The following is a 27881-nucleotide window of genomic DNA, read 5'->3' as shown; positions in this document are numbered from 1 at the left end:
GCAGGGGCGGCGGCGCGGCGGCGCGGGGACGCGCGGTGACCGTTGGCGCCGAGGGGAGGAGGCAGCCGCCGCCGCCGCCGCCGCCGCCGTTGCGCAGATCCGGGCCGCGGCTGTGGGGAGGGCGACAGAGCGGGTGACCTTCCGGAGGCGGGAGCGAGCGAGGAGACCCGGGAGCGCCGAGCGCCGCCGCCGCCGCCATGAACAACTCGGGCGCCGACGAGATCGGGTGAGGACGAGCGGCGCGGGCCTGCGTCTCCGCCCCGGGCCCGGCCCGCCGCTCCCCGCCACCCGGCCTCAGACGCCGCCCCCCGGGGCCGCCCCGTCAAGGTCACGCCGGCCGGGGGCGGACTTGGGACCCGGACTCGCCGCGGCTTCTCGCCGGGGGCCCTGGACGGGTGCCCGGGGTCTGGGGGGTGCTGGCGCCTCTGCCGCCGCTTCCCGGCTTCCCGTCCTGGGGGACCCTGAAGGGGAGTCTGAGGGGTCCGGAGGACCCCGCCGCCGCCTCCAGACTTCCTGGTTGGGGGAACCCCGAACGCCATCCTGGGGGGGGTCCTGGGGCGCCCCTGCCGCCGCTTCCCGACTGCGCGTCTTGAGGGACCCCGAATGGGAGCCTGAGGGGGTCGGGGGCCCCGGCCGCCGCTTCCCGGCTTCCTGGCTGTGGCGGCCCCGAACGGGAACCTGGGGGGGTCTGGGGCGTCCCCGCTGCTGCCTGTAGACTTCCTGGCCTGGGGGACCTCGAATGAGAACCTGAGGGAGCCTGCGGGAAGTTCAGGGCGCCCTCGCCGCCGCTTCCCGGCTTCCTGGCCCGGGGGACCCCGAATCGTGGCCTGGGGGGTGGGTGGTCCGGGGCGCCCCCAGCGCGCGCCCAAACTTGGCGGGCAGCGCACGTGGCGAGTCGAGCCTAGGGTTCCGGTTCTGCCACCGCCCAACTTACCCCACTCTGGGCTCCAGGCGCCCCGCTCCCATCCCGCCCCCCCAGAGTGGTAAGGAGGGGAGGGGTTCGCAAACCCAGAGCCCGGGGTGCTCGGGTCAGCCGGGGCCTGCTGTGTTTACGTTGTCTCGGCGCCTCCCCGCCGGGGGTGGGCTTGAGCTGCGGAAGGGAGAGTCAGCGCTTCTGAAGCGGCGATGGGCCCGCGGATCTTCGCGGAGCCGAGGCGTCCCCTCCTATAGGAGCCAGACCTGCTCCGGACCCCGCGGGGCCGAGAAACCTCATTCCGCGGTGCCCCGGGGCTCGGCTCCGTTCTTTGGCAGGAGCGGCTCCTGCAGCAGCAACGTTGTTTAGAGTTGCATTCTTCCGGCAAAACAGTCTGGGTTGGGTTTCCTCGTGGTCTGGTGTAAATTTTCTCGGTGCCCTTAGCTTTGAGCTGCGCCCCGTGTTCTCAGCACTGGGCTTGGCCAGTGCAGGAGCGGTTGCTGCTAGAGGGTTGCCTTGGCAGGCCCGTCTTGCACCAGCCACAGGTCACAGTTGTGGACGGGAAATGGCCTTTTGTGGGTTCTCCCCGTCCCCAGACAAAACAAAGAGCACTTTCCGTTGGAGAACCGGGATGAAAGCACTTAGCCCCTGCCTCGCCCGTGCTGTGAGTCCTCTCCAGGCGCTTTGATTTGGCAGAGTCGGAGTGCCTATGTGGGAGACATTGCCCGGATGGGCCTGAGCAGGGAGTCCACCAGCCACGGGGAATGGAGCCGCCGACTTTGGGGTGAGGCGAGGAAGGGACTCCCAGATGGGGTACCTGGGTTAGGTCCATTCAAGCCGTGGGTGAACGTGAGTCTGCTCCACCCCAGCCGTGGCTGTGAGGAGGCTGGAGAGAGGTGAGGGCTCCTGTCCCTTCCCTCCCTGCATGGACACCCTTGGGAAATGGAGCAGCTGGGGTCCCAGCCTGGGTCTGGAGGGGTCCCACCCACAGCACAGATAGGCTCGCAGGCTACCTGGACGCCATGGGCTGCGTGGAGGAGGACTGGAGTTCATGGACCCTGCTCTCCCCGGTTGCCAGGAGCGTCCACTGCTTTCTAAGTCAGACTCATTGGCCAAGAAGTGTTGACACAGCTACACCTCCCATGGGAGACCGGCTTCCATTCTGTGTGTAGTCCAGGGTCTACCCTGACCTCCTTGCTGTGTGGAGTTGTCGTGTGGGTGAAGTGCTTGTGACCCTGTGAAGCGCCCTCCTGGCAGGTTCCCTGCAGTTTCCTGTGAGGCCACAGGACCAGCCCTGCGGCAGGTGCCACCCGGGAGGGTGCTGAGCGTGGATGAAAGCAGGACCTCTCTGCTGCAGATGGCAGCTCTCAGGATGCCATGGGTCTGCGGTGTCGCTTACCCACCGGAGGGCTCGGCAGCCTGAGGAGCGGCCTCTCTTCCTGACGCAGAGCCCTCACTGCTCACTGCCTTGGAGGGGAAAGGAGATCCTGCGGGACCCTGCCTGGAGTTCCAGGCTGGGCCTGGAGCACGATGGGTGCGGGGTCAACACTTCAGGAGACTTGGAGCTCAGCAACCCCCTGTTCTGAGACACTTGTGGCTGTCCAGCTGCTGCCCTGGGAAGGTGGGTTAGGGAGCCACCCTTGGGGGAAGCTCTGGTTTTGAGTCTGAGAAGTCTTCCCAAGTTCTGAGGCTACCTGTGCTGGCTTAGAAGTCCACGTGAAGCCCAATGGGGGATGAAAGTCAACTGAGGCCTGCTGGTGATAATGGATGCCTTACACACCCCGACTTCTAGTCAGCCTAAGGAGGGGGCTGCATGCAGAAGGAAGCGCATGGGGTGGTGGGGTGTGGGGAGTCCCTGTCCGGACCATGGTGGGTTTCACACGCGGACCCCACATGATGGATGTGATGGACAGTGTCCTCATTTGGGAGCAGGCTCTGTCCTGTGGTCTTCTTGTGAAGGGTGGGAGATAGGCACTGACTTGTCTGGGAGGTTAGGGAGTTGGCACAAGCTGGTGGTCTGGAGCACTCAGGGCACAGGCGGTCAGGAAGGCCTGAGTCTCCAGTCTGCCCTCCCTGGCCTTGTGAAGTCATCTTAAAGTCTGGGTTGAGCACCTCTGACTTGGATTCTGGGAAGCTGACAGAGTGTGGCTGGGGTTGCTGCATCCTGTCGAGTAGCTGCTGGGTGCCGGGCGCCTGGGTGATAGGCCGGGTGTCAGGGATAGGACCCATGCCCAGCTTACTGGGGAGGGGGCAGAGGCTCAGAGGGGTCACCTCGAGCGCCCAGGCTGTTGTGTTCTGCTGGCCTCCAAGGCGGCACGCGATCACGGAACTGGAGAGGGAGGTTTATGGAAGATTTTATCTGGTAGGCTGGGGAATGGTAAGATGGGGACACCTGGAAGTATTGTAGGGAAGTCACAGAGCGAGGAAGGACTCAGTGGAGAGAGGAGAAAGCCGCCTCTGGGCAGCTTCAAGGGGACCCAAGCCTGTGGTGGGGCCCGTGCCGCTCAGAGCCAGGCCCGTGGCAGGTCCCTGGGTTTATTGGGTGGCTGTGGAAGGAGACATCCTGAGTGTGGCTCCTGGCTGGGCAGCTAGAGGCTGTGACCACTTGTGTCTGTGTGGAGTGAGCATGAGGCACCTGGGAGGGATTGTTGGTCAGGCCAGAGAGGGCCGTGATCTGGGGGAAGGCTGTTGCAGTGTAGGGAGTGACGGGGAACCTCATGGGGCCGTGCCAGCCTTTCTGGGGCTCTCTTGGTGCGTTTGGGGTTATTCTGAGGCAGGTCTCCTGGGCTTTGTCAGCACTCTGGCCTGGATCACTCTGGGGCACCATGGGCACTGCAGGGTGCCGGGCAGCATCTTCGGCCTTCACTCACTCCGGGCCAGGAGTACCCCCAGTCGTGACAACCACAAATGTCCCCAGACATCACCCAGTGTCCTGCTCTGGGGAGAACCACTGTCTGGGAGCATCCGTGCTTTTGGCCGGGTTCCCACTGCGCTGGGGGCAGCTGCTCCTTGTGGTTTACGGCTTGTCCTGTGTTGGCTCCTTTGATTCCTGTGAATGGGCTGTGAGGTTAGATGTGCTCCTGTCTGGCTCGCCTTGGCTCCGATGGTCTGGAGCAGGCCCGTGTCTAGAAAGGCAGCAGCATGGGCCCTGGCGCTTACCCTTTACACAGCGGCTCCCCCGTAGCCCAGAGCTAGCAGCAGCAGGTAGTGTGCCCAGCTGGTGCTTGCAGCCTTGGTTCTAACCCTTGACTTTGCCAGAGAGACTGAGGCACAGAGGAGTTGAGAGATGCGCCTGGGGTCACCCCAGAGAGTGGAAGAGCTGGAGCTGGGAGTCCACACTCCTCCACTGGCCGCCCCGCACAGAGGGCGCTCCTGGTGGGCGGCTGTGTGCAGGGTGCGATCTGTCAACCTGAGATTGTGCTGTCTTCTGTGGACTGAGGCCTTTTCCGATCCAGGCCTGGTGGCCGTGACACCACGTCATGATGTCTGATTCTCTGAGAGCTGTGACAGGGCTTTTGGCAGAGGCCACTCATTCGACAGATGCTTATGGGCTGAGGTTCCAGCTTGGCTCCAGGCATTGCCAAGGAGGACACTGGTCCGCCTGGAAGGGCAGGGCTGTCAGGGAGAGGATGAGGGTGGCCACAGTAAGCACCCGGGATGTGGGCATTCAGGGACTCCTTCAGCACACAGCAGCGTGTTCCGGTTCACGGACTGCTCCTGTGTTCTGTGGATCGCACACCCTGCAGGCATTGGCTGGGGCAGGGCATCTTACCCTGCTGGTGAGAGGGAGGCCAGGCTTGTGGAGGGTGGGGCTGGGCTCACTGGCCTGAGGCAGACAGTGGGTGAAGTGGTCCCAGTCCCCACCTGGTCTTAGAGGCAGGAAAGTCCCTAGAGGCTCTTCCTGATTCTCTGGAGGAAGAGAAGGACTCCCTACATATCAACCGCCCCTGGGCCTGGGCTTCTGCCTCTTGAGATTGTGCACTGAGCTGAGTGTGACTGGCAGAACCTGGAGCCAAGTGGGGTCTGTGGGGAGATAGGCTCCTCCTGGCTTCATCCCCCGGCCCAGCAGGAAGGGAAAGCTCGCCTGCCAACTGCCCCCAGTGAGGCTGCTGGCCCCCAGTGGCCAGGCTGGCCACCGCTTTTTGAAGCCTGCTCTGGTGCTGCCAGGAGGCCAGGGCTCTTTGTGGTCAGCCTAGGCCAGAGGAAGCTCTGCAGATGGACTTTCTGCATAAATACTGCACAGCTACCCTAATGGCACGCAGCAAGCGAGGTGCCTTCCAAAACGGCTTTTGCTTTTAACAGGCGGAAGAGGGTGGCTGCGCCGGCCCCCGTGGACTGAGGAGCACCTGCCAGGTGTGGAGCTGCAGGCCCTAGGTGCCTGGCTTGCAGGTCCTGGGAGATATTCATCATGACCTTCGGTAGGCAGACTGCACACCGGACTGCAGGTTGCAAGGGAAGAAGTGGAGCTCACCCCACACCTCTCCCACTGACGAGAACACCCCTTTTGGGTTTGTGGGATGTGAGGTCTGTAGGAGCCGCGATGTCCAGTTGGGAGATGCCATCAGCTGGGTGATGACTCTCCCACCCAGTGGGCCCCTCAGAGGCAGGGCCATTGCTTGCTAACCCCTTCATCTGCATAGACCAGTGTTGCATTGCCCTGTTAATGCCCTTGGTCCACACGCTGCCAGCCCAGGTACAGGCTGAGAAAGCCTGGAGCTGAGGACAAGCAGACCGTCAGCCCCGTAGCAAGCCCTTGAGAGCCAGCGGCACCTCCTGTTGGCCTGTGCTCGCCCTGGCTCCCTGGACCCCGACGTTTACTTGTGTGAGAGTTAGTTTTGCTGCCTGGGCAGTTGATGGATAGCATCTAGGAGTTGCCTGCCCAGGGCCCCGCATGTTTCTAGGGTGCCGGCTTCTCACTCACTACCTGGTGAGGAGTGAGTGAGAAAGCCAGGAGCTTTCTTATTTTATTGACTGAAACATTCTGAGACTCAGAAGTAGGGACTTTGTGCCGGGGCTCTGGAGGCAGTCCCTGCCACTGAGGAGGTGACTCTCCCCCTGGGACTTCCTGGAGGCTTCTGTCTATAGACCAGGAAGAAGGTGTTAGCCGGTGGCTCCTGAGCAGTAGTAAAAGAAACATGGACACAGGAAGCTTTAGCGTTAGAAGCCACTCTCAAATATTTCAGTGGAAACACACACAGTGTGGCCGGGCGTGGTGGCTCACGCCTGTAATCCCAGTCCTTTGGGAGGCTGAGGCGGGCCGATCACCTGAGGTCAGGAGATCGCGACACAGCTATGTGAAGGGAAAGCTATCTGTTGCTGTCTCAGATTTCATAAGTAATGAGACTTTTTTCAAAAAAATCTTAGTTTTTTATACCATAGTTGTATATATAACTTCTGACTTACAGGAAAATTACAAAAATTCCCATATCTTCTTGGCTCTGCCAGACTCACCATTGGCTGACATTTTACCCTTTGGCATGTGGTGCCTCTTGCCCCACCCCCAGTGAGCTGTGTGTGTGTGTGTGTATGTGTGTATGTTTTAGATGGATCCTTACTCTGTCGCTCAGGCTGGAGTGCAGTGGCGTGATCTTGGCTCAGTGCAACCTCCACCTCCCAGGTTCAAGCAATGCTTCTGCCTCAGACTCCCGAGTAGCTGGGATTACAGACACCCACCACCAAGCCCAGCTAATTTTTGTATTTTCAGTAGAGATGGGGTTTTACCATGTTTGCCAGGCTGGTCTCGAACTCCTGACCTCAGGTGATCCGCCTGCCTCAGCCTCTCCAAGTGCTGGGATCACAGGTGTGAGTCACCGCACCCATCCCCACTGTGTGGTGTGTGTTTCTATTGAAATATCTGAGAGTAGCTGGAGACCGACACAGTCCCCTTTATGTGGACACTGAGATACCTATTGTTTCCCAAGAACGACGACATTCTCTCACATGAACACAGCACAGTGATCAAAATTGAGAAAGCGGCCGGGCGCAGTGACTCACGCCTGTAATCCCAACACTTGGAGAGGCTGAGACGGGCGGATCATAAGGTTGAGAGATCGAGACCATCCTGGCCAATATGGTGAAACCCCATCTCTACTAAAAACACAAAAATTAGCTGGCATAGTGGTGGGCGCCTGTAGTCCCAGCTACTCGGGAGGCTGAGGCAGGAGAATCACTTGAACCTGGGAGGCGGAGGTTGCAGTGAGCCGAAATCGTACCACTGCACCACTCCAACCTAGCAACACAGCAAGACTCCGTCTCAAAAAAAAAAAAAAAAATTGAGAAACTATTTTTTATTTTTTAAATTTTTATTGAAGAGATGAGGTCTGTGTCACCCCGGCTGGAGTGCAGTGACACGATCATGGCTCACTGCAGCCTCAACCTTGACTCAAACGATCCTCCCGCCCTAGCCTCCCACGTAGCTGGGACTACAGGCCCCACCACCACCTGGAGTGTCGTTATGTTGCCCAGGCTGGTCTTGAACTCCTGGCCTCCCATAATGCTGTGATTACAGGCATGTTATGCTATGCAACCAGCTGAGAAAGACAGTACTGATACCAGGTTATCTAACCCATCGACCCTGTTCTCAGGTTTCCAGCCCTTCCCCCTTAATACCCAATTCTTGAAATTTAAATGAGGACTGAAACTGGACTGGTCTGACGAGTTCCTTCTGCCAGCGAGGTGGGCGGGGTGGCGGGGGGCCTGGGCTGCTTGGAAGACACCTGCCTGTTGCCTGGCTGTTTGATCTGTGCAGTGCTAACTAGAGGCTGGTATTTCTTCAAGTGACTTGGGTTTCGTTTTGTTTTCAGGTTTTGTGTGTGTGTGTGTGTGTTTTGTTTGTTTTTTTGAGAATGCTTGAACTTTAATTCCAAAGAATTGTGTAAGTGAGTATTTTTCTGGGCAGTTCCAGCCTTGAGGGCCCTTCCTTCACACGGTGGGGGCTGCTGCCTGCTTCTGCTGGGTGCCGGGCCCTGCTGGCAGGGATGTGGGCGGGGCTGGCCCTGACTCAGCACGGGCACAGCCTATGGCGAGTGAGGCACGCGGAGGCCTCGCTCCTCCCACGGTCTCTAGGCCTGACCTCAACGCTCCCTGGCCTGATTGCGAAGGGTGCGTGGGACGCAGGATATTAAGTTAATGAGGCCTAAACCTAAGCCTATTGCTGTTGCATGATCAGCATGTTTTTCCCTGAAATTTGTCTTTTCAGATCTCTTCTCTAAGGGTCAGGAAGCACAGGGCAGCTGACACAGTCTGCCTCTAATACTTCCTGCCTCTAATTCTTCCTGTTTCAGCCCTCCCCACCAAAGAATGGAGTCGGGGGGTTGCTTGTTGACACTTTGAAGATGGCAGTGGGTACCTTCCCTGTGGTGGGAACATGCTTTGTTTTTCACACACTAAATTTAAATTAACCTTTTTTATGGAAAAAGAAGGAACAGGGACAAGCTCCTGGCAGTTGGCTGTGGCAGACACTTCACCAGGGGCTGACTCTCGGGGGCCGAGTGCACAGGCCCCAGGTGGTAGTTGATAAGGGGTGGTGAACGTGCCAGCCATCTTGCAGGGGCGTTTCCTGGCAAGCTGGTAGAAGCAGTGAGGAGCACGTTGCTCCTGACCGCTGGTGGGGCAGTAATGTGTTCAACCTGCCAGGGACCTTTTTGCTGAAAGCCAAGCCAAGTGTGGCGTGGTTGGCCGTCAGGGATACAGGGCCCCGCATGGGACCGGTGTTTTCAGTGAGGGTGGCAGGATTCTTGGGCCTCGGGTGGGAGCTTTGGCCTGCACGGTGTTTTGCTCTCTGAAGACCAAGGGTGATGATGGTGCTGGCAGTCAGTCACAACTGAGATTCAGCTCAGGGACTTCATCTCTGAATGCGAGTCCGCTTTCCCCGGGAAAGCAGGCAGCATGGGATAGTTGCCGATAGAACCACCTCTTCCCTGCCTCCTGGGTTTGGGGGAAGCTTGAATGACATCTAAGGCCCCATGCCTGGGTAAACCTTATGGCCCATGTGTCTCAGACATGCTCAGTGGGTGCCGTGGCTGACGCAAGGTGGCACAGTCCCCTTTGGGAAATGGAACAGCCAAGGGCCCTGGGGCCACCTGGAGCGGCAGTGAGGTGGAAAGGTGGGTGGGCCCTTGGGCGTCGCTGCCGGGTCGATGGTGGACACCTTGGGAGAGCTCCAGCTCATCTGCCTGGAAGAGACAGCCCCAGGACGGGGTGGCGCGGGCCTTTAGTGGGGGGGTGGGGGCGGGCAGGAGGTGCCAGTGCTGAGACTGAGTTTTAGGTCCTTCTCATCTGCCCCGAAGAGACAGCCCCAGAATGGGGATGGCGTGGGTTTGTCGGGGGCAGGTAAGGGGGGCCAGTGCTGAGACTGGAGCTTCAGGGCCTTCACCTTCATCTGTGGGCCCCTCATTCGTTCATGAGTGCAGGCTCAGCGGGAGGCTTCTGTGTCCCGCCACCCCCTCCCCAGCCTGTAATTCAGAGGCCGTGTGGCACAGGCATCTAGTTTACCGTGCATCATTTCAAATCTAGACTTCTACATTCTTTTTCGTGATTATAAAATATTTGCAAAAGCTGTAGGAAAGCAAGCTTGTGTCCCGCTCGGCAGCAGCGCAGGTGAGCCTGGTGCCGGCACCACTGGCCTGGCGCAGGGGCTCGTCGCCTGCTGCGCTTGAGGCCAGCGTGTGACTCTGGCACAGTCTTCTTCCCATGGCAAGGCTTGGGATCATCTTTCATGTCTGCAGACAGCATGGGCAAGGCTGACTCGCCATTGCTGTGAGCTCTGTGTGCCATCACGTGCACAAGCACGTTCGCAGAAACTGCTGCTGTGGTTTGAATTAAGACCTCAGCTTGACTCAGATGGGGGGCATTTCTAAGGTGAGCGCTGTCTTGATCCTGAATATCTTCTCATTGAATTGCAGGAAGCTCTTTGTGGGCGGTCTTGACTGGAGCACGACCCAAGGTAGGTGGGGAAGGGGTGTCAGGTGGCCACTGCAGACAGGGCTCTAGGACCTTGGCCTTCAAGTTGTGTCTGCCCGCTTCTTGCTACTGTCTCGGATGTTTTAAAGGCCTTTTGACATTGTTTTGGTTTCTGGGCAGGGCACATTGGAGTTGGCTGGGGCAGAGAGTAAGTGTGTATTTGCTCTGAGACTGTTAACTTGGTATTTCCATCCCAAGTTACAGGGAAGACTTCGGGCTGAGGTGGCTTGTGGAGGCAGACAGCTGTTGTCTGGAGGTGCAGAGGGCGAGGGGCTGGCCGGGCTGTCACTGAGGCCAGAATAGGAGGAAAGAGTGCAGAGGGCGAGGGGCTGGCCGGGCCGTCACTGAGGCCAGAATAGGAGGAAAGAGTGCAGAGGGCGAGGGGCTGGCCGGGCTGTCACTGAGGCCAGATTAGGAGGAAAGAGTGCAGCAAAGTCGGCGCTCCTTGGCCACTGCCAGCATTCAGAATTGTGTTTGCCTTGGCCTTAAACGCTGCCTTCCTGGATGCCCACAAAGTCAGGTTGTAACCGCTGGCCACTGCTGTGCTCACTGGCAGCCCCTCTGATTTACATGAGGACCTCAAGTGTATATTGGGCAGAATCCCCCAATGCTTCCTGTACACCGCACCCCCCCACCCTCCAGCCCCAGTTCAGCGTTGCTTGGCGCGCGGCCAGTGGACTGGAGGAGCCTTCATGCCAGCAGCACCGCCAGGCACGTGCCTAATGCTCTGGCCCTGTGTGTTTGTGTTTTCTTCCCGATTTCTGAGCAGAGACTCTGCGCAGCTACTTTTCCCAATATGGAGAAGTCGTAGACTGTGTTATCATGAAAGATAAAACCACCAACCAGTCTCGAGGCTTTGGGTTTGTCAAATTTAAGGACCCAAACTGTGTGGGGACGGTGCTGGCCAGCAGACCACACACGCTAGACGGCCGAAACGTAAGTGCCCTTCCGGGAGCTCTCACCCGCTGTCTCACCTGTCCTTCCTCTGCTTCATTTTGTCCTGGACTCTGACTGATGTTCGCGTTAGAGCGTGTTTGAACGTGGGCTTGATTGGGAAGGATTAAGCCGTGGAGCTGAGGCTGGATATTGCAGGAGGATACAGGGTGAATGGAGCCGGCGGGGCGGGGTGGGGCGGACTGCTGTGCTGTGGCTGCTGTTGTGCTGACACCTTCTTTCCTAGAGAAACAGCCTCTTATTCACAACTGGCTGATTTGAAATTTCCTACAGATCGACCCCAAGCCATGCACACCCCGGGGGATGCAGCCAGAGAGAACACGGCCGAAGGAAGGATGGGTAAGGGGCTGGGCGGGGCGGCCTCCTCGTGTGTTCTCCACTCCACATGGAAAGGAAATACGTGCCTTTGATCTGCTGTTGTTGCTCATTAAGATTGAGAGCGACACAGGTCTTCTAGGTTGGCACTCAAGCGGCTGAGGATTACCCAGATTTATCAGTGCTGTGAGTGTGTTATCTCACAGCCAAGACAATTGTTACCAGTCTATCTTAAGAAAAAAAAAATGACAGCTAATGCCATTGATTGTCAGAAGCCAGTCATTTTTCTTCTGTGCCCTGTGTGCCCTCTGTGCTGGGCCTGGTCCTCCTCAGAGGTGGGCCATCCTTCCATGCCGGGGCTGGGCCGGGCCGCCTCACAGCTCGTGCTGTGGCCACTCTACGGCTCCACTTGAGATCCCCTGATGTGGCAACTTGGGTTCTCTGACCTGCGGCCTTGGTGCTTGCCCGGCCGACAGGGCACTGTCCTGGCAGGGCGTCTCCTTGGCATTTGGGCTCACCGCCACCCACACTTCACCTTCCTGCACCCCCTCCACTGGGGTGGTGCAGATGGAAAAGCTCTTACCCTCCCTGCAGAACGTGCTGGACAGTGCAGACCTGGAGGCCTGCTGAGGCACCAGGTGCCAGCCTCTCCACAGTGTGGGCAGCAGGGCAGGGCCCGAGAGTCTGCATTTCTAGCAGAATCCCATCTACTGCAGGCTTCAGAACTTTTGGAACAATTTTTTTTTTTTTTTAACCTTTTATTGGGAAACTTTTTAACTACAGAAAAATTAGAAGAATAGCACAAAGAATACCTGAATATACCATCTAGATTTATCCATTATTAATATTTTATCAAATGTATCTATATGTATTTACATCCATCTGTGTCCACATACACCATTCCTAAGGACCGGAGGGCGCGTCTCCTAAAATGACAACCCCCACCGCACGCGCCCACCGGCAGCATGCCGGAAAACGGCTGCCGGGAATCCCGTGTTATCTGTGTCTCGGCCCTGTTCCCAGCTCGAGAATTGTTTCACAAGTGTTTCTCATAGCTGGTTTTTTCAGACTGGAATCCAAGGTTCTTATTCCATCTGGTTATTAATCTCTCTAGTTTTTATTAAGATATAAAGGACACGTAGTAAACGACACCACTTGATGGATTCTGGCCCACGCACACACTCATGAAACCATCCCGACATTCATGGCAGTGTGCACTTATCCCCAAAGTTTATAGTCTCTTAATCCAAAGCAGTTGGGACAACTTAAAATAGGATAACCTTGGATAGGGGGAAAAAAAAGGATGGTTGGTGGGTGGGATCAGGAGAAGAACAGCCCCAGCCCCAAGGGCGGCCTAGGAGCTGGACCCGAGGCTCCTGGCTCTGGCCGCCCAGTGAGCGACGAGGGCCCGGGAAGTGGTGTCCCAGAGCAGGCGCCCTTGACAGTGGGAGGCTGGCAGAAGGGGCCGTGTGGTTTGGGCCACTGTTTCATGCGGCTCTTGAGCTGCTGGAGGTTTCCGTAGTCATCTTTGTCACCTGCTAGAGAACTACAGCCTGAAATCCAGCTTCATCTCTGCTCAGTTCATCGCTGCTGCTGCCGTTCTCCTGCCGTCCTAAAGTCCCTGCCTCACACTGGAGTGGTTTTCCACCTTGTAGTGGTTGTGATTCAGAATAACTGAAGGCACAGCACGGCCACGGCACGCACTGTGCTGTGTGTCAGTTTAGCTGAAATTCAGCCTTGCAAAAATGCTAAATCCCTGTCTCCTTGGGTCTCTAGAAAAATGAGAAAGCGTCTCAGCAGAGCCCAGTGTTGTTGGTTGCCCTTTGGACTTAGCAGGCTTGTGGAATGTTCTGCTCTGGCTTTCAGCTGACTCTCAGAACCAGTGCGGATTGAGCTTTACGTCCTGCGCAACTCGCGGGAGGGTTTGGAGGGTTCCCGCGTGAACTAACTGTCCTTCCCTTCTTCAACAGCAGAAAGGACCCAGGAGCGATAACAGTAAATCAAATAAGATATTTGTCGGTGGAATTCCTCACAATTGTGGTGAGACAGAGCTCAGGGAATACTTCAAGAAGTTTGGAGTGGTGAGTTTCTCCCCACCCCAGCAGCACTGTTGGGACAGAGCCGCTTCTGCTCAGTCCTCGGCCTTCTCGGGGCTGAAGTGGCGGAGCTGCAGGTGCGCAGGCCTTTCTGACTGGGAGCTGTCTCTCTCTCATTTCCCTGATGCCTGCGCTCTCCAAAAAGAAAGCCCAGCCTTTGCCTTCGTGGCCATTTCGCGTCCCAGTAGGGTAGTTCTGCAGTGAACCAGCCTGGCAGCCTTCAGGGCAGCCGCCCAATTCCATTGTGAACACCATGGGGTCAAGTGTCAGAGAGGGGCAGTTACACAGAAACGGGGTTCAGCGTGGCCTGGGCGAGCCAGCCAGAGCTGACTTTCCAGTGGGCAGGTGGGAAAATGCCCGAGCTCAGTTGAGCCTGGTGCCAGAGGGAGCTGGGACAGCCAGGAGCAGGCCAGTGGGGAGCCCTCCCAGTCACCCGAGGCAGGGGCATGCAGTCACCCCAAGGTCCTGCTGGGACTCATGCCATGCCCCGCAGGTCACACGCGAGCCCCGCCAGCAGGACAGCCCTGCGTGCCCGGGTACTGCGCATGTTCATCAGCTGGTGCCTGAGGCCTGGGCCAGGAGTGAGAGGCCCCGAGCGGGGCCTGGGAGCACAGCCTCTGCCGAGGAGCTGTGTGTGGCTGCCCCACCACTTCGAGTGAGGGCCGAGTGTGCCCTTTGCTTCCCGCGTTTGGGTGGGAAGGGCTTCTGTGGGGTCTCCTGGTTCCCACGTACCCTGCATTCACACGTGGCCTGGTTCACACGTGGCCAGCATTGTTGGCCCTTCCTGTTCCTCAGCACACATGTGAGCGGGGCCATGGGCAACCCGGAGGTGGATATCCAGACGCCTGCCCTGAAGCTGCTTCTCACTGCCTGCTTCTGGCCCTGGGAGTGTTGGGGCTCCCTCCTTTCTCAGACAGCAGCCCCGTGGAGCAGCTGTTGCCCACGCACCTCCCCTGCTCAAGGAGGGTGCGCCCTGTGCTGAGAGTTTGGGTTTGTGGGAACAGGCTGTGCCCTCGGAAGAACACCCACGGTGCTGGCCGTGGTGCCCGAACTGACGCCACTCTCTCCTTCCAGGTCACAGAGGTAGTCATGATCTATGATGCCGAGAAGCAGAGGCCCCGAGGTAAGGGCAGATCTAGTTTGTCCTCAGCCTTCTCCCTGCTCCTCCCTCAGATGGCAAACTATCTCACCCGCCAGGCACACACAGGTGGCGGCTGTAGCAAACAGCCTCAGGAAAGGACGATTTGGAGACAAATGACTAAAACGTGGGCTCCTCATGTGCACCCCATTCAGCCTGTCTGTGCTTCCCGAGGTCAGACGTCACACATTGTTTTTTGGCTTGTTCTTTTCAAGTTTTTATGACTTGACATGAGTCTCGGCCTGGATTCTGTTTTTCACTGTCCGGAAGAGTGTGGTCCTCCTGCATCTGACCTTCCTTCACCCTCGTCCAGTCCTCCCAGTGTGGCCGCTCTCATTTCGTGTCGTCAGCTGAGTCAGCTGGCTCGGTGTGGAGCTTGGACTTTCCGTGATCCATCCCATGCTTTTTTTTTTTTCTTTTCTTTTCTTTTCCTTTCTTTTTTTTTTTTTTTTTTTTTTTTTTTTTTCGGTTTTGTCCCCTCTCTGAAGTCAGCAGGGCAGGTGGGAGGAGGGGTGAGGAGTCACCTCAGGGCCTCCCCTCGTTTTCCCTCAGCTTCCTGCCCGCCCATCCATGCTGGTTTGTGGAGCTGGGACGATGGGCGCCCAGTTTCTGTGCCCCTTTTCCGTGGCTGCTGCTGTCTGTCCCGCCCGCCTGCCCTCATGGTTTTGGTTCATCAGCTGCTTTTGGCGGCCGCGGGAGCAGATCTGCAGCCTGGGTCTGCCCACTGCGTCCGTGCCGCCCCCGCACCACCGGCCCAGGTCAGTCCGGGCAGCCCCGAGCGCCAGGTGGCGCCGCAGCATGCCCGCCATGCTGGAGCATAGTTTGCCATTTGAACCTCCCTCCCCACGGTTAGGAGCGCTCCTCCTCCATGTCGGTTACGCTGTTAAGTCTTAGTCGTAACTTAATTTAGACATACATGCTTAGTGACGTACTTAAGTGTTTCATAGTAAAGTACAGTGATGTTAAGTAAGCTGTTTTTCCTTTTCTCTCTGTGAATTGTGTGTGATTAACGATATCTCTTTAGATTTCTTTTCTCCAGGTGCTAAATTATATCACACAGGTACAGGCCAGTCCCGCAGTCAGAGGAGGGAGCGGCTTTGCTCCAGTGGGGTGTAAACGAAGTTTCAGGTGTTTCTGTCCCGCTTCCTCAGTGGTGATGTCGCCTCTTGACAGCCGCATTCCTAGACAGCGCTCAGGGCGCCTCCCCCAGGACCCAGCGCCTCTTGCACTGTGCCCGGACCAGGCGAGCCCTGTGGTTTCAGACACTCCTGCAGTTTGCGAAAATGTCTACTTCTAAATACGTTGTTTCATTTTCATCACCGATGCCGTGTTCCAAATACTGCCTCTGATCTCGGGAAACTTGAGTGCGCGGGAATCCGAGGGTTGCTTCTAGATCCTCCTGGTCCCCCTCCGGCTGCCCAGAGCTGGCGCCCCTTCTCCTTGCATCCTGTCCTGTCCCATGTGGACGGGACATGGCGAGTGTTGCTGAGTCCACACTCGTGTACGGAGCACTTCAGGGCCAGCGCGTGGCCACATGTCCTTAGCTGTTGGGCTTTGAAAGTGTCCCTTGGGTGTCAGGCGAGTGGAGGGCCAGAGAGACGCCGCAGTACGGCTTGGCGGGTCCTCCCAGAGAGTGTGTCCTCTTCCCTTGGCCTTTCTGCATCTTCTGAGATGCGTCTGTGTCCCCCTCCCCACCACCTGCTCCCTCTTCCTCTCCATTGACTGAAGGTCATGGCCATGTCCCTGTCGGGGACCCCGCCTGTGTCTCAGGCACACAGTGTCTGTGCGGGTCCCTGCTTGGACCTCCCACGTCTGCCCTCGGCCCGCCTGCTCCAGCCGCTGCCTCGTTCACCTCTCACCCCCTCAGGTCTTCTCCATCCTACGCTCCTCTCGCTGTGTGCCTTTGCCCTCCTGGTCCCTCCGCCTCCTCCTCCTCCTCCTCCTCCTCCTCCTGTCAGGTTGCAGACATGCTCAGCCACGCTCAGGTGCACGCGTGTGCTCAGGACGGTGGGAGGCTCCTGAACCACAGTGACCTTTGTCCCCTCACAGTCTGAGCTGCCCTTTCTACCCCGTTTCCATCTTTCCCTGCCCCCAGTTTTGCTTGTCCTGTTTCTGCCTGGTCCCGGCTACAGCAGCCCCGGTCCCTGTCTCTTCAGCTTGAGAGGCCCCACGGTGGGCCGCTCCTTCCGGGGGCCCTTGCCTGCTCCCACCCCCACGGCCCTTCTCTGCCGCGCTCATTCACGCCTCACGCCCGTGTCGCACTGTCCCCTGCTGTGTGGTGCTTTGTCACGCACCCTGTGCCTCTGGCGTGGGCAGCCCATCTTCAGCCCGGTCTCAGCTCTTCCCATGTCCGTCTTTGTTCTGTGAGGTCTTGGGCAGCTGTCTGCCGTGCACTTCCATCTGGGGAGGGGCTAGTGCTGCCTGGGCCCCGCCTCGGGAGGACTGTGCTTCTCGGCCGCGCTCCACCCAGCCGGGGAGGCCTGGAGAGTCCAGCGCACTCCTGCGCCTAGAGGAGGAGACCCGCCCCGTTAGCTGGGGGCCGCGCTCACCCCAGACCCACTAAACTTCGTTTATACTGCCACTCTCGTGTTTGGGAAATGCTAAATTTTTTTTGCCTTTAAAATTTTCTGTTTTGATCCCATGGTGCATCTCGCTCTTGCTGCTGACAGCAGAGTCTGACCTGCTGGAACCCGTTGTGGCCTGTATCTTTGTGCATTGTTTATCTACCTGTATATAATATGCATATATGCGTATGATATGACCTCTCCTAGGACTCCTTGGGCTTACCCAACAGTGTTGGGTAAGCCTAGTGAGGCACCAGCTATGATAGATACTGTACCTGTTAACGCTTTAGAACGATATATGGCTGCTGTCAGCACTAGCTGCAAAGCAAATTGCAAGCCAAGGGGGAGAATCCTGGGTTTCAGAGAAGCAGACACACATCCACGATGCACACCCCTGACTGAGGTGGAGCGTTCCACGTGGGCCCCCGGCCTGCAGGGTTCACTGGCAATCTCTCCACAGGCGAGAGCCAGAATATTCCAGCACAGGCCTCTGACCTTCCCCTGGGGGGCGCTTTGTCTGCCAGTAGTGATGGAGGCCCTCACCGTCCCACTGTCTCCACTGCTGCTTTCTAAGATGAGCTCCTTGTTCCAAATCTGTTCGTGACACGGAGCCCCAGCCCCGGGTGTCTGGGGCGGAGACTTGACTTAGGCGTCAGTCAGCAGAGCCGTCACTGGGAGTGCGGACATCACCGTCTGTCCACTCCGTGTCCATTCGAGTGGCGGCTCCTGGGGAGGGAGGCAGCCGCCCCAGGGGCCCACAGCGCCTCACACACAGCTTAGCTGAAACCCAAGGTCGATCCCTCGGCCCGTCCCTAATACTGTTCATCATCCTGTTTTGTGTCACAACACCCTGCTACCTTGATTCACTCTTCGTCGTTGGCTAGGTTTTGGATTTATTACTTTCGAGGACGAACAATCAGTGGACCAGGCTGTCAACATGCATTTTCACGACATCATGGGCAAAAAAGTGTGTAGTTGTAGTTTTATTTTACCTTAAGACCAAACCAAGTCTTAGGCAACTTAGGGGTTTCACTGGAAAGGAACATTCCTTCACAGAAAGGGTCGGGCGAGTTCGTCCTGTGAACCTTCGCTGCCTAAGGTGGACCTGGGTCTTTAGACGTGAGGAGGGTCCCGTCCTTCCTGAGCACCCTTCCTGCGGGGTGGGCGTCTCTCAGCTTTGCTCCTGGAGCCCTCCCTCTGGGTGACCTGGGACTGGGCGGGGGGGCGCGTGGGCTGGGGCCGGGCGGCTGTGGCGGTGTTGGGGCTGGCTCCAGTGAAACCGCAGTGTTGCCTCAGGCTTGGTTTCCACGACCACTCCTTCAGATGTCTGCAAATCCCCATTGTCCGACACTCACCCGTAATGTGATCAGCAAGGGACCTTTGAGAGCCCAGGTTCCGCTTAAAATCGAAAGCACAGTGGAAACATCATGAAGGACTGGTTGTTTGAATTGGGTCACTTACTGTGGAACTCCGGCACCAGCCACATGCTCTCGGTAGTACTCAGCCACCATGCAGTCAAGTGACCTCTGGTTGTGTCATCTTCATACTGTGTTACCCCCGGAGGTGAGAGGGACAGGAGGCCACCCCACCCCCACCCCCAGGCCAGCCCTTGGAAGGTGTGTGTCAGAAAGGGGTCCTTAAATCCTTGTTTTACCTGGACCCTTGGAGGTTCTTGAGAAGTGGACTCTGAAATAAGTAACTGGTAGAAATTCTACAGTGTGGAATTTCTTGCAGTTAGCAAAAGCTTAGGGGTCCAAGTTTTTGCAGGATTCCTGTCTTGGTCCTTTCAAACCAAGGAGCTTCGCTGGCTGTGCCAGGCCGCCTCACACACCGAGTGGGATTCTGACCCAGCCTCCCTGGTGTGGCAGTGTCTCCCGCTAACAGAAGACGACACTCAGCCCTTGGGACAAGGCCGTGGTGGTTTTTTCAATTAAAATGTCCTGGAGGGAGCATCGCGCTCATTGTCTCCTGCCCCCGCCCTCTGCCCCAGCCCAGGGTCTCCACAGCAGAACTTTTTTAAAAACATGTGTAGCATGTGTAGTTATTTTTATATACAGGTGGCTTAGATTTGGTTGCAGACTTCATTAATTCCATTTGAACCCAACTAAAATAGGAGACACAATCCTTGTTCCGACATTCAGTGCAGCTTGTAGTTTAAAATTAGCATGCAGGCTGCATGGGTGCGCGACAGCACAAGCAGAGGTTCAAGGAGTCTGTGCTCAGCGTTTTAAGGGACTACAGCACACTTTGGGGAAAGCATGGTCTTGGTCTGTGGGACAGAAAGTGCTCTGTACAGCGCACACACCTGCCATCCCTGGGCCGCCCGCAGGTGCCCCCAGCCGTGACTGGTCTGCGCGAGCTCCCAAGCTGGGCGACCTCAGTGTGGGTCTCGCCTTCCAAGCAAGGCAGTCGTTGGAGTCCAGCTTGCCCGGCGCTGACCTTCACTGGTTGGCTGGAGCGACACTGGCCCCTCATGGGGATTTTCTGTTTGTACAGTGTTTGGTCCCGGGCGGTAATTAACCCTCCATGCTCGGCGATTCTGCATTGGTGCATTCAGATAGGAAAGGGTAAAAGCATTTTTTTTTTTTTTTTTTTTTTTTTAAGTACAAGGACTGCTCTGCTTTGTAAGCAGGAACCACAGTCCCCTAAGGAGTGTGTGTGAGACTCGTTAATTGGAGTTCTTTGAAACGGGTCTCTTGGTCCTGCTGTCGCATTGCCGTGAGCTAACGGGATCCTGTTCCCATCATAGGCGGGTCCTTGGGGCATTGAGCAGGTGGGGGCTTTGTGCCTCCGCGGCTGCTGCTGTCTGTTCTCTAACAGGCAGAACTGAGGGATTCTGAACGCCGGATGTGCAGCTCTCCAGACTGAGACCCCAAGGCCGGCTCCAGGCGGATCCATTGTCTCTTTATTCTCATTACAGTTTATCATAAAAATAAGACAAATTCAGGATTCTCAAATGCTGAGGCAGCCCTGGAATTGGGGGAGCTTTGTGTTGTCAGTCCGCCCATATTTTCAAGCAGGCATTAAAGGAAGGTCAGCCACTGCGCCTAGAATAAGTAGGTCAGGCCTGCTCCATCCATTGTCCCCGGCCCTGCACCCTCCTCCTGAGAAGGCTGTGGCTCCTGACACGTCTAGAGAGCAAGGGCCCCGGGCTGCTGAGTGAACACAGTATGAAGATTGCTTACTGATCCAAATGTCCATTTTATTGCATGTTTGTTACTTTTTTTTGTTAGATGTAATGTAAGATTCTCTTATCACATCCATTCCCTCTGACATTATTTTTGAGTTAATTGAGATTCTTTAAGCGTTAGCCTGGGGAAGGTAAGTCTTTATCTTCCATTAGACATTTTAAATTTAAAAATCTAAGTAAAACACCAAGCGTGTTTCTCAGGTATGAGTTAAAAGCACAGGTGGGCGGGTTCCGAGCGGTCCAAAGGGCGATGAGGATGCCGATTGCTGGGAAGATCCTGGTCCCTTTTTGTCCCCGTGTTTTCAAGAGGAAGGAGGACACTGCCATTTTACTTGAGTGAAAGACCCTTCATCACGCAGGAAACCCCGAGGGCTCTGGGCTCGGTCCTGCTGCCCCGAAGCGGGCGGGCTCTGTCTTACAGTTGTATCTGCTGTACCTGAGAAACATTTTTTAAACAAAAAAATTCAACACAAAAAAAATTTTTAAGAAAAAAATGCTACTGGCCTAAATAAGGTTTATAGTTAAGTATTTAGTCTTAAGTTGTAAGATGCTAAGTGTAGTCGTAAGTTACCCGAGGGTGTGTCTAAAGGGAAGGGGGTGCTGGGACCGGCAGCCTCGCCCTAAACCAGAGCTCGGTTTGTTTAGGTGGAAGTTAAACGAGCTGAGCCTCGCGACAGCAAGAGCCAAGCACCGGGACAGCCAGGTGCCAGCCAGTGGGGGAGCAGGGTTGTGCCCAACGCTGCCAATGGCTGGGCAGGCCAGCCCCCGCCCACGTGGCAGCAAGGATACGGCCCGCAAGGTAAGGCCGAGGCAGAAGTGCCTGTGGGAAAATTCCCCTTCTCAGACTCGACCTGGGCATCCTGGGCTCTGCGATCACCATGGCCTCCACACCTCTGCTGTGCATGCGCAGAGCCGCTGCTGGCAGAGCTGGCACAGCACAGTGTCCTTGAGCCCCCACGAGGTGCCAACTGAGAGCCAGCTCCTGGGCAGTACCCACAGCCTCCTTAGTAGCGGGGTGGCCACGGCTTAGGTGCCCATCCGGGGCCTGGGACTCGCTGTCACGGGGAAGAGCTGCAGTGAGCGTCTGTGCCTCGCGATCATGTGCCACAGCGGGTCTGAGCATGAAACCCTGAAAGGGCTGGCGTTGCCAAGCTGAGCTCAGAATCAGGGTGCTGCCCCCAGGGGGCCATGAGGACCCGGCAGGCTTTGGATCTTTGCCACCTGCCGTTCCCTCTGCAGTGCCATGGGTCCTCTGTGGCCAGGCCCATGTGTGGCCGACCTGCCACCCTCAGAGCTTCCAGCAGCCACAGAACCCCTGGGCTTGGCCGCAGCCTGACCCAAGTTGCAGGTCAGGGTTCCAGGTGAGCCTCATCCGGGTGCCGAGACTGGCTTCCCTGCACCTCGTCTAAAATCTTTCTCTCTGGAGCCTCCCCTGTTGGAAACTCAGAGGTGCTGTGGGACGGTCCCTGCTCTCTCAAGGGTTAGAAGTCAGGTTTCTCTGGGTTCCTCAGGTGGGGCCGGGAGGTCACCCGTGCCCCACTCAGCAGACACAGTGCCTGCCACCTGTCAGGGCGCAGAGGAAAATGGCTTCAAGGCTGTTCTACGGGGGTGGGGAGCGCCTCTCTGCTCAGCGTTCAGGGCCTTTGCCCTCAAGACAAACGGGCTCTGAGCACAGGAGGCTCCAGGCTCAGTCCCAGCCCCTGACGTCCATGCTCTGCGGCTCCTTCTCTGCGTCGGGCACCTGGGTGGACACGGCACCAACCTCCTTCTGTTCTCTTATCTAGGAATGTGGGTTCCGGCAGGACAGGCGATTGGTAAGTCCTTGTTTATAGAGCAAAGGCGGGGACAGAAGCCACATGGCAGGCTTCTGGTTCCTGTGTCCTGAGTGCTAGAGAGGAAGAGGGTGAGGGTCCTGCTGGGGCCTGGGTCTGGTTGTGGCCAGGCTGTGTTGTCCAGCGCTCTGCCCATCACCCCTGTACTGTGTGTTTCAGGTGGCTATGGACCGCCCCCTGCAGGAAGAGGAGCCCCCCCGCCACCCCCACCGTTCACCTCCTACATCGTATCCACCCCTCCTGGAGGCTTTCCCCCTCCCCAGGGCTTCCCTCAGGGCTATGGTGCCCCGCCACAGTTCAGTAAGTCTAGGGGGCCCGTGGGAGGGCCTCCCGCCTGCTCCAGAGACACCACGTGGTGGGCGGGGGTGATGGGGAGTCTTATGTTACACGCCCGGCCTCAGCCACAGGGAAGGCCATAGGTGGGGTGCCGGCTGGTCAGCAGGTCAGCTGCCACCAGGCCCTTCACCTGCAGATGGGCTCTGTTGCGCGTGGCCTTGCTGGTTATGCTAAAGGGTGACCCAGGCTCCTGCGGGTTGGAGAACTCACTGCAGGAATGTCTGCGCCCGACCAGTTCTCACAAGCTCCTCAGGAGACTGCCTCAGGAGCCTGCCTGGACTTCGTCTCTTAGCCTGGTACTTCAGGATTGTCTGGCATTTGTTTGAGGGTGCACAAGCTCTAATTTTTTTTTTTTTTTTTTTTTTTTGAGACAAGAGTCTCGCTCTGTCACCCGGGCAGGAGTGCAGTGGCGCCATCTCGGCTCACTGCAAGCTCCGCCTCCCAGGTTTATGCCATTCTCCTGCCTCAGCCTCCTGAGCAGCTGGGACTACAGGTGCCCGCCACCTCGCCCGGCTAATTTTTTGTATTTTCAGTAGAGACGGGGTTTCACCGTGTTAGCCAGGATGGTCTCGATCTCCTGACCTCGTGATCCGCCTGTCTCAGCCTCCCAAAGTGCTGGGATTACAGGTGTGAGCCACCACACCTGGCCTCACGAGCTCTCGGTTTTTACTAATTTTCCTGTACGCGTCAGTTGTAATTACAGAGCTGAGTGTAAGATCAGCCGACACACCCAGGGTTTTATTTTATTTTATTTTATTGTTTTGTTTTTTGTTTTGAGATGGAGTTTCACTCTTGTTGCCCAGACTTGAGTGCAGTGGCCTAGTCTTGGCTCACTACAACCTCCGCCTCCTGGGTTCAAGCAATCATCCTGCCTCAGGGTCCTGAGTAGCTGGGATTACAGGTGCCCGCCACCACGCCCGGCTAATTGTGTATTTTTAGTAGAGAACAGGTTTCACTATGTTGGTCAGGTTGGTCTCGAACTCCTGACCTCAGCACACCCAGAATTTTAGATGGGCCCCCAGGGTGGGGCCTTGGCACCCTCCAGTAGAGAAGAAGGGACATGGGCCATATGTAGGGTGTCCTTTCTAGGAGTCTTCCGTCCCTTACCTGCCTAGCCAGGGATTGCGCCTCACAGCATGCAACCAGCAGGAATGGTATCATGATCTGATTTCACCTGCAGTCCCTGGGCCCTGGGGGTGTTTTACAGTTGGGGCATATCACAGTGTGAGCCAGTCCTGTCTGGGGGGCTTGGAGGCTCCACATGGCCATGGCACAGGAGCAGGCAGTTCTGCCCTCTGGCCTGGATCAGGCTCTGCACTTGGAGGCCCGTGGGCCAGATGACTGATAGGAGGCAAGCTGGGTAGAACCTCGGCCCACCTGATGTCCAGCAACAGAGGGCAGGGCGGCAGCACCTCCGGCCCGGCAGTCCCTTCCAAGCACGTCAGGATGCGCCCTTGCCTATGCTGGCAGCTTCCTAAACATGGGGGCTGGGCATGGGGGCAGGTTTTTGTCTGAAGAAGCGATTTTGCTGTGGGGTTACTTGCTCCTTGAGTTCTTGTCTGAGGCCCACCTGGCAGCTGCTCCGCGAGGAATGAGTCAGCCCTGCTGCAGCTCAGCGTCCCGCCACGCTCCCAGGAGCCTGTGTTTTCTGGGGGGAGCGGCCCAGGACCGTGGCTCTGTGGTCCGTTCTGTGGATGTCCACAAGGTCTGGGCATTCTGTGGGTTCGGGTGGCAGTCCCGTCCGGGCAGCTCCTGCTGGTCTGCCCCAGCTGCACAACACGTCTCGGGCCTTGCTGTCTTATGCCTCTGCAGGTTTTGGCTACGGGCCTCCACCTCCACCGCCAGATCAGTTTGCCCCTCCGGGGGTTCCTCCTCCACCGGCCACTCCCGGGGCAGCACCTCTGGCTTTCCCACCGCCTCCATCTCAGGCCGCCCCAGACATGAGCAAGCCCCCGACAGCTCAGCCAGACTTCCCCTATGGTCAGTATGGTAAGTGGTCTCCTGCCATGCCGCATCCCTGCTGGCCCCAGGACCCTGGGCACGGCCTGCCTTCTCCTGCTTCCTTCCCCTGCTGGACGCCCCCCAGCCTTTACCTGCTGGGAAAGGGGAGAGGGAGGAGAGGGAGGTGCAGGGGTTGTTGGAGAGACCTCGTGGCAACTCCGACCCCAGCAGAAGGGAGCGCGGGAGTCTTGGTCGCAGCAGAGCATTCGTTGCAGAGCGGGCGTCGCAGGGCCTGCATGTGTGGGAACCTGAGTGGTGACTGGGTCAAGGGAAGTGGGTCCCACGAGGCTGTGATCACTGTCTCAAGGTTGAGGCCCTTGGTGTGGGTCCCGCGGGCACTGGCCCCTTGTTGGGTTCCAGTTGCTGACGTCATCAGCATTCTGCTGGGTCCAGACCCCACTTGGGGCAGAAGCCGGGTCTGTAGCAGGCGTGGCCTGGATGTGGGCTTCGCCCTGGGCTGGATGGCTGTCGTGGCTTGGATCTGCCTGGACGTGATCTGTAGGCAGCGCATGTGCTTCTGGGGCAGGAGCTTGGGGGGGGCAGGGTCAGCACGGGTCAAGGTCTGCATGTTTGTAGTTCTCGCCCTGCACCGAGCCAGGAGTCACAGCAGCCTTGCTCAGGATCAGTGCGGTGGCCTCAGTGGGCAGGGTTCCAACCACAGTCGGCCCCTCCAGCACCAGGGGTCATTCACAAGCAGGGTTTGAGAACATGGGGCACCTGTCTCCAGGTGGCCACGGGCTTCTGGGGTGCCTGTGAACACGCTTCCTTTAGGCCTGGTGGAGGCCGGGGCGTGGGAGTTGTGTTTGGCCGAGGTGCCCGCCCACCCACTTCGCATGGCTCTGGTTCCCCTGCCCCCACGCCCAGGCCTTGGGCCGAGGTTGCCGCATGTGTGGGTTCTTGACCCACCACCAAACCCTGGCGTGTCTGAGACTGGCAGGGGGGCGTGAGGCGCCCGGTTGGGGCGTGGCGTGTGTGTCAGCCGCTGCTCTTGGTGGCGGCTGCTTGGGTTGGTCACCCCGGTCTCGTCTCTTGCCAGGCCTGGGTTCCTATTCTCCAGCCCCGCCGGGCTGCGGCCCACACTTTGTTTACAGTCTTATGGTCAGGCTGAGCAGTGATGTGGCCTAGGTAGGTGCCGCCTCCTTCTCCAGGGTCCTCCCACCCGCCTGCACCGGGAGGTGGACGTGGCTTCCTCTGCCATCCCGGGCGGGGGTGGATGCTGGCGGTGCCCTCTGGGAAGGGGCCCTTGCCGGTGCCAAGATGTTGGCCACAAGCCTTCAGCGGGCCCAGGATCCCCCAGAGAGAGCCCACGCCCACCCGTGCCCATGTGCACCCGACTGGGAATCCAGAGGTCATGGGAGGGGCTTCCTGCCAGGTGTGCAGTGGGGTGGGGAGCAGCCTGAGCAGCTCTGTCCTTGTGAAGACACCGCTGTCCACGCTCCTGGGGTCGGCTGTGTGGGCCGGACGGGCTGCAGGGTGTGCTGGCCCCTCAGCCAGTGGTGTCACTGGGGCAGTCAGGTTGGGCCCAGAGACCCTTCCCTGACACGTGCCACCAATGGATGTGCCCTGACAGGAAGGACAACGTGGGGTCTGGTCTGCGATGGAGGGGCAGGCCCTGTATCGCTGCAAGGGCCCATCAGGGGTTTTCTGAAACTTCAAGAGCCAGCTTTGTAGAAGCCCTGTCCGCCGTGGTACCTCGGGGCATGTGTGTCTCCAACCCTCGAGGCTTCTCCAGCCTCCCCTCGCCCCCCCTCGCCCAACCACGTCCTCGGGATTGAACAGGGAAGCAGCGAGGTTATGTGGGCCACGAGGGCTCTGGAAGCCACTTTTCTCTGTGCGCCCTGCTCACGTGATTTTGAGGGAGAGAACACGCCTGGGGCTCCTCTCTCTGGCCCAGGTGCTGACCTCAGAAGGGCCCCACCCCACCCTGTGGGGCCTGTGGACTCAAGGCGGGCTCGGCGGAACTGTGTCCAGGTGGCCACGCTCGATGGCAGTGCCAGCTGCCCGGGGACTGCCCCAAGCTCACAGGACTCTCTCCCCCAGCAGGTTACGGGCAGGACTTGAGTGGCTTTGGACAGGGCTTCTCGGACCCCAGCCAGCAGCCTCCCTCCTACGGGGGCCCCTCCGTGCCAGGGTCCGGGGGCCCCCCCGCCGGTGGCAGCGGCTTTGGACGAGGGCAGAACCACAACGTGCAAGGGTTCCACCCCTACCGACGCTAGCCCGCGGCGCCGCAACGCCTGCACGGCCGACCCAGGATTCCAAACTTGGGAACTCGTGACAATCACAAACGTGGCGGCAAAGTAGCGACTCAACCTTGGGGGGCGGGGGGGGGGCGCGAGGCTTTTGGAGCGGCTGTGGGTGTCGTCTGGACTGAGGTTTTTAAATATTTCTTTCTCTAACCCATCAGCACAATAAAAAAAAGTCACTGGTTCAACAACAGGGTTTAAAAAAAAATGTCTTCAGCTTTAATTCAAACTTCAGGTTTCTTTTTCTTCCTTTTTTTTGGAAATTATTTTCCTGAGCCTTTTGTTTTACGGTATATTGTAAACTTTTATGTTAAAGAAAAAATATACATTTACAAATTGTGAGATTTTTAAGAGAAATTTTCTACAATGTATACTGGCTTATTTTTTAATTTAAAACAGGGTTTCCGTCGGCACTGGTGGAGGGGGGTGCGCTGTTAGTCTCCTCGCTCCTGGCTTTGGGGGTTGGGACTTGGTGGTCCAGAAACTCTGGGAGCTTCAAGAAGAAATCTACTGAGTGTGTTTCTGTTTTTTGTTTAATTCCTTGCTTTTGTCGACTGACCTGCTTGGTAGTGTCTGAGGTGAACTGTGGGGGTTGCGCACAGCCAGCCACGTGGATCCCACGGCAGCGCCGAACCGGAACGAGTAGGAAGCCGTTCTCCCCAGGCACGTGGCTTCAGGGCATTTCCCATTGACCAGTTTGACCCTGGTTTGAATAAAGAGAAGTGCGTTTGGATTAGAAACCACTTTGTGTCCGTTTTTTCCCTCCTTGGTCTTGGCCTGTGCCTACCCTTCCAGTGCCTGGAAAGGTCTGAAGCGTGACGGAGGCGCCCTCAGCCTGCCCTTGGCTCTTGGTGGTCTCAGCAGTGCCGAGGGCTTCAGGGCAGAGGCTGAGTGGGGAGCTGGGCCCATCCCTCAGGGGTCTTGTGATGCTGTGACTTTTAGGACATGGCCGCCACCGGTTTTCTGGGGGAATGTGGGCTCCAGGCTTTTCTCATCTCAAGACCTTTAGTCACATCTTTTGCCATGGAAGGTGATACATCCCCAGGTTCTGGGGATTAGGACAGGGGCATCTTTGGGAAGCAATACTCTGTCACTCTGTCAGGGAAGGCGAGACTTATAAAAAGGGCCGGGCGCTGTGGCTCACGCTTGTAATCCCAGCATTTTGGGAGGCTGAGGCGGGTGGATCACCTGAGGTCAGGAGTTTGAGACCAGCCTGACCAACATGGAGAAACCCCGTCTCTACTGAAAATACAAAATTAGCTGGGTGTCGTGGCGCACGCCTGTAATCCTAGCTACTTGGGAGGCTGAGGCAGAAGAATCGCTCGAACCCGGTAGGTG

The 27881-nt window shown here is 57.7% G+C and overlaps 1 protein-coding gene across 11 annotated transcripts; it reads left to right on the top strand.

The window, feature by feature from the left end:
- On the top strand, positions 1-27283 carry DAZAP1 (DAZ associated protein 1). Of its 11 annotated transcripts, none has more exons than XM_007994611.3 (13): positions 2-226; positions 9817-9857; positions 10644-10810; positions 11102-11167; positions 13114-13224; positions 14314-14362; positions 17826-17908; positions 20777-20930; positions 21916-21945; positions 22123-22263; positions 24112-24288; positions 25337-25425; positions 26344-27283. In XM_007994611.3, exons 1-12 carry the CDS (start codon positions 198-200, stop codon positions 25423-25425), a joined length of 1137 nt encoding a protein of 378 aa, XP_007992802.1. In that variant the 5' UTR covers positions 2-197; the 3' UTR covers positions 26344-27283. The 11 variants fall into 11 exon arrangements, with proteins under 11 accessions (XP_037850264.1, XP_007992802.1, XP_072873277.1 ...); XM_073017176.1 differs by lacking the exon at positions 26344-27283 and adding an exon at positions 25871-26334; XM_007994608.3 differs by lacking the exon at positions 25337-25425 and having other exon boundaries at positions 13117-13224.
- Positions 27284-27881: the final 598 nt, after the last annotated feature.

The sequence above is a fragment of the Chlorocebus sabaeus genome, chromosome 6 (assembly GCF_047675955.1).
Source record: "Chlorocebus sabaeus isolate Y175 chromosome 6, mChlSab1.0.hap1, whole genome shotgun sequence".
In the NCBI taxonomy this organism is placed as follows: Eukaryota; Metazoa; Chordata; class Mammalia; order Primates; family Cercopithecidae; genus Chlorocebus; species Chlorocebus sabaeus.
Note: the sequence above shows the minus strand (reverse complement) of the source record. Positions and strands in the feature narration are given on the sequence as shown.

What these genes read in the sequence shown, in the direction of transcription:
- DAZAP1 (XM_007994605.3), top strand. Translation starts at nt 198, where the DNA reads ATGAACAACTCGGGCGCCGACGAGATCGG. An exon ending in CGAGAAGCAGAGGCCCCGAG is followed by an intron (nt 14,363 to 17,825) that starts GTAAGGGCAGAT and finishes GTCGTTGGCTAG; the next exon opens with GTTTTGGATTTATTACTTTC. An exon ending in GCAAGGATACGGCCCGCAAG is followed by an intron (nt 20,931 to 21,915) that starts GTAAGGCCGAGG and finishes TCTCTTATCTAG; the next exon opens with GAATGTGGGTTCCGGCAGGA.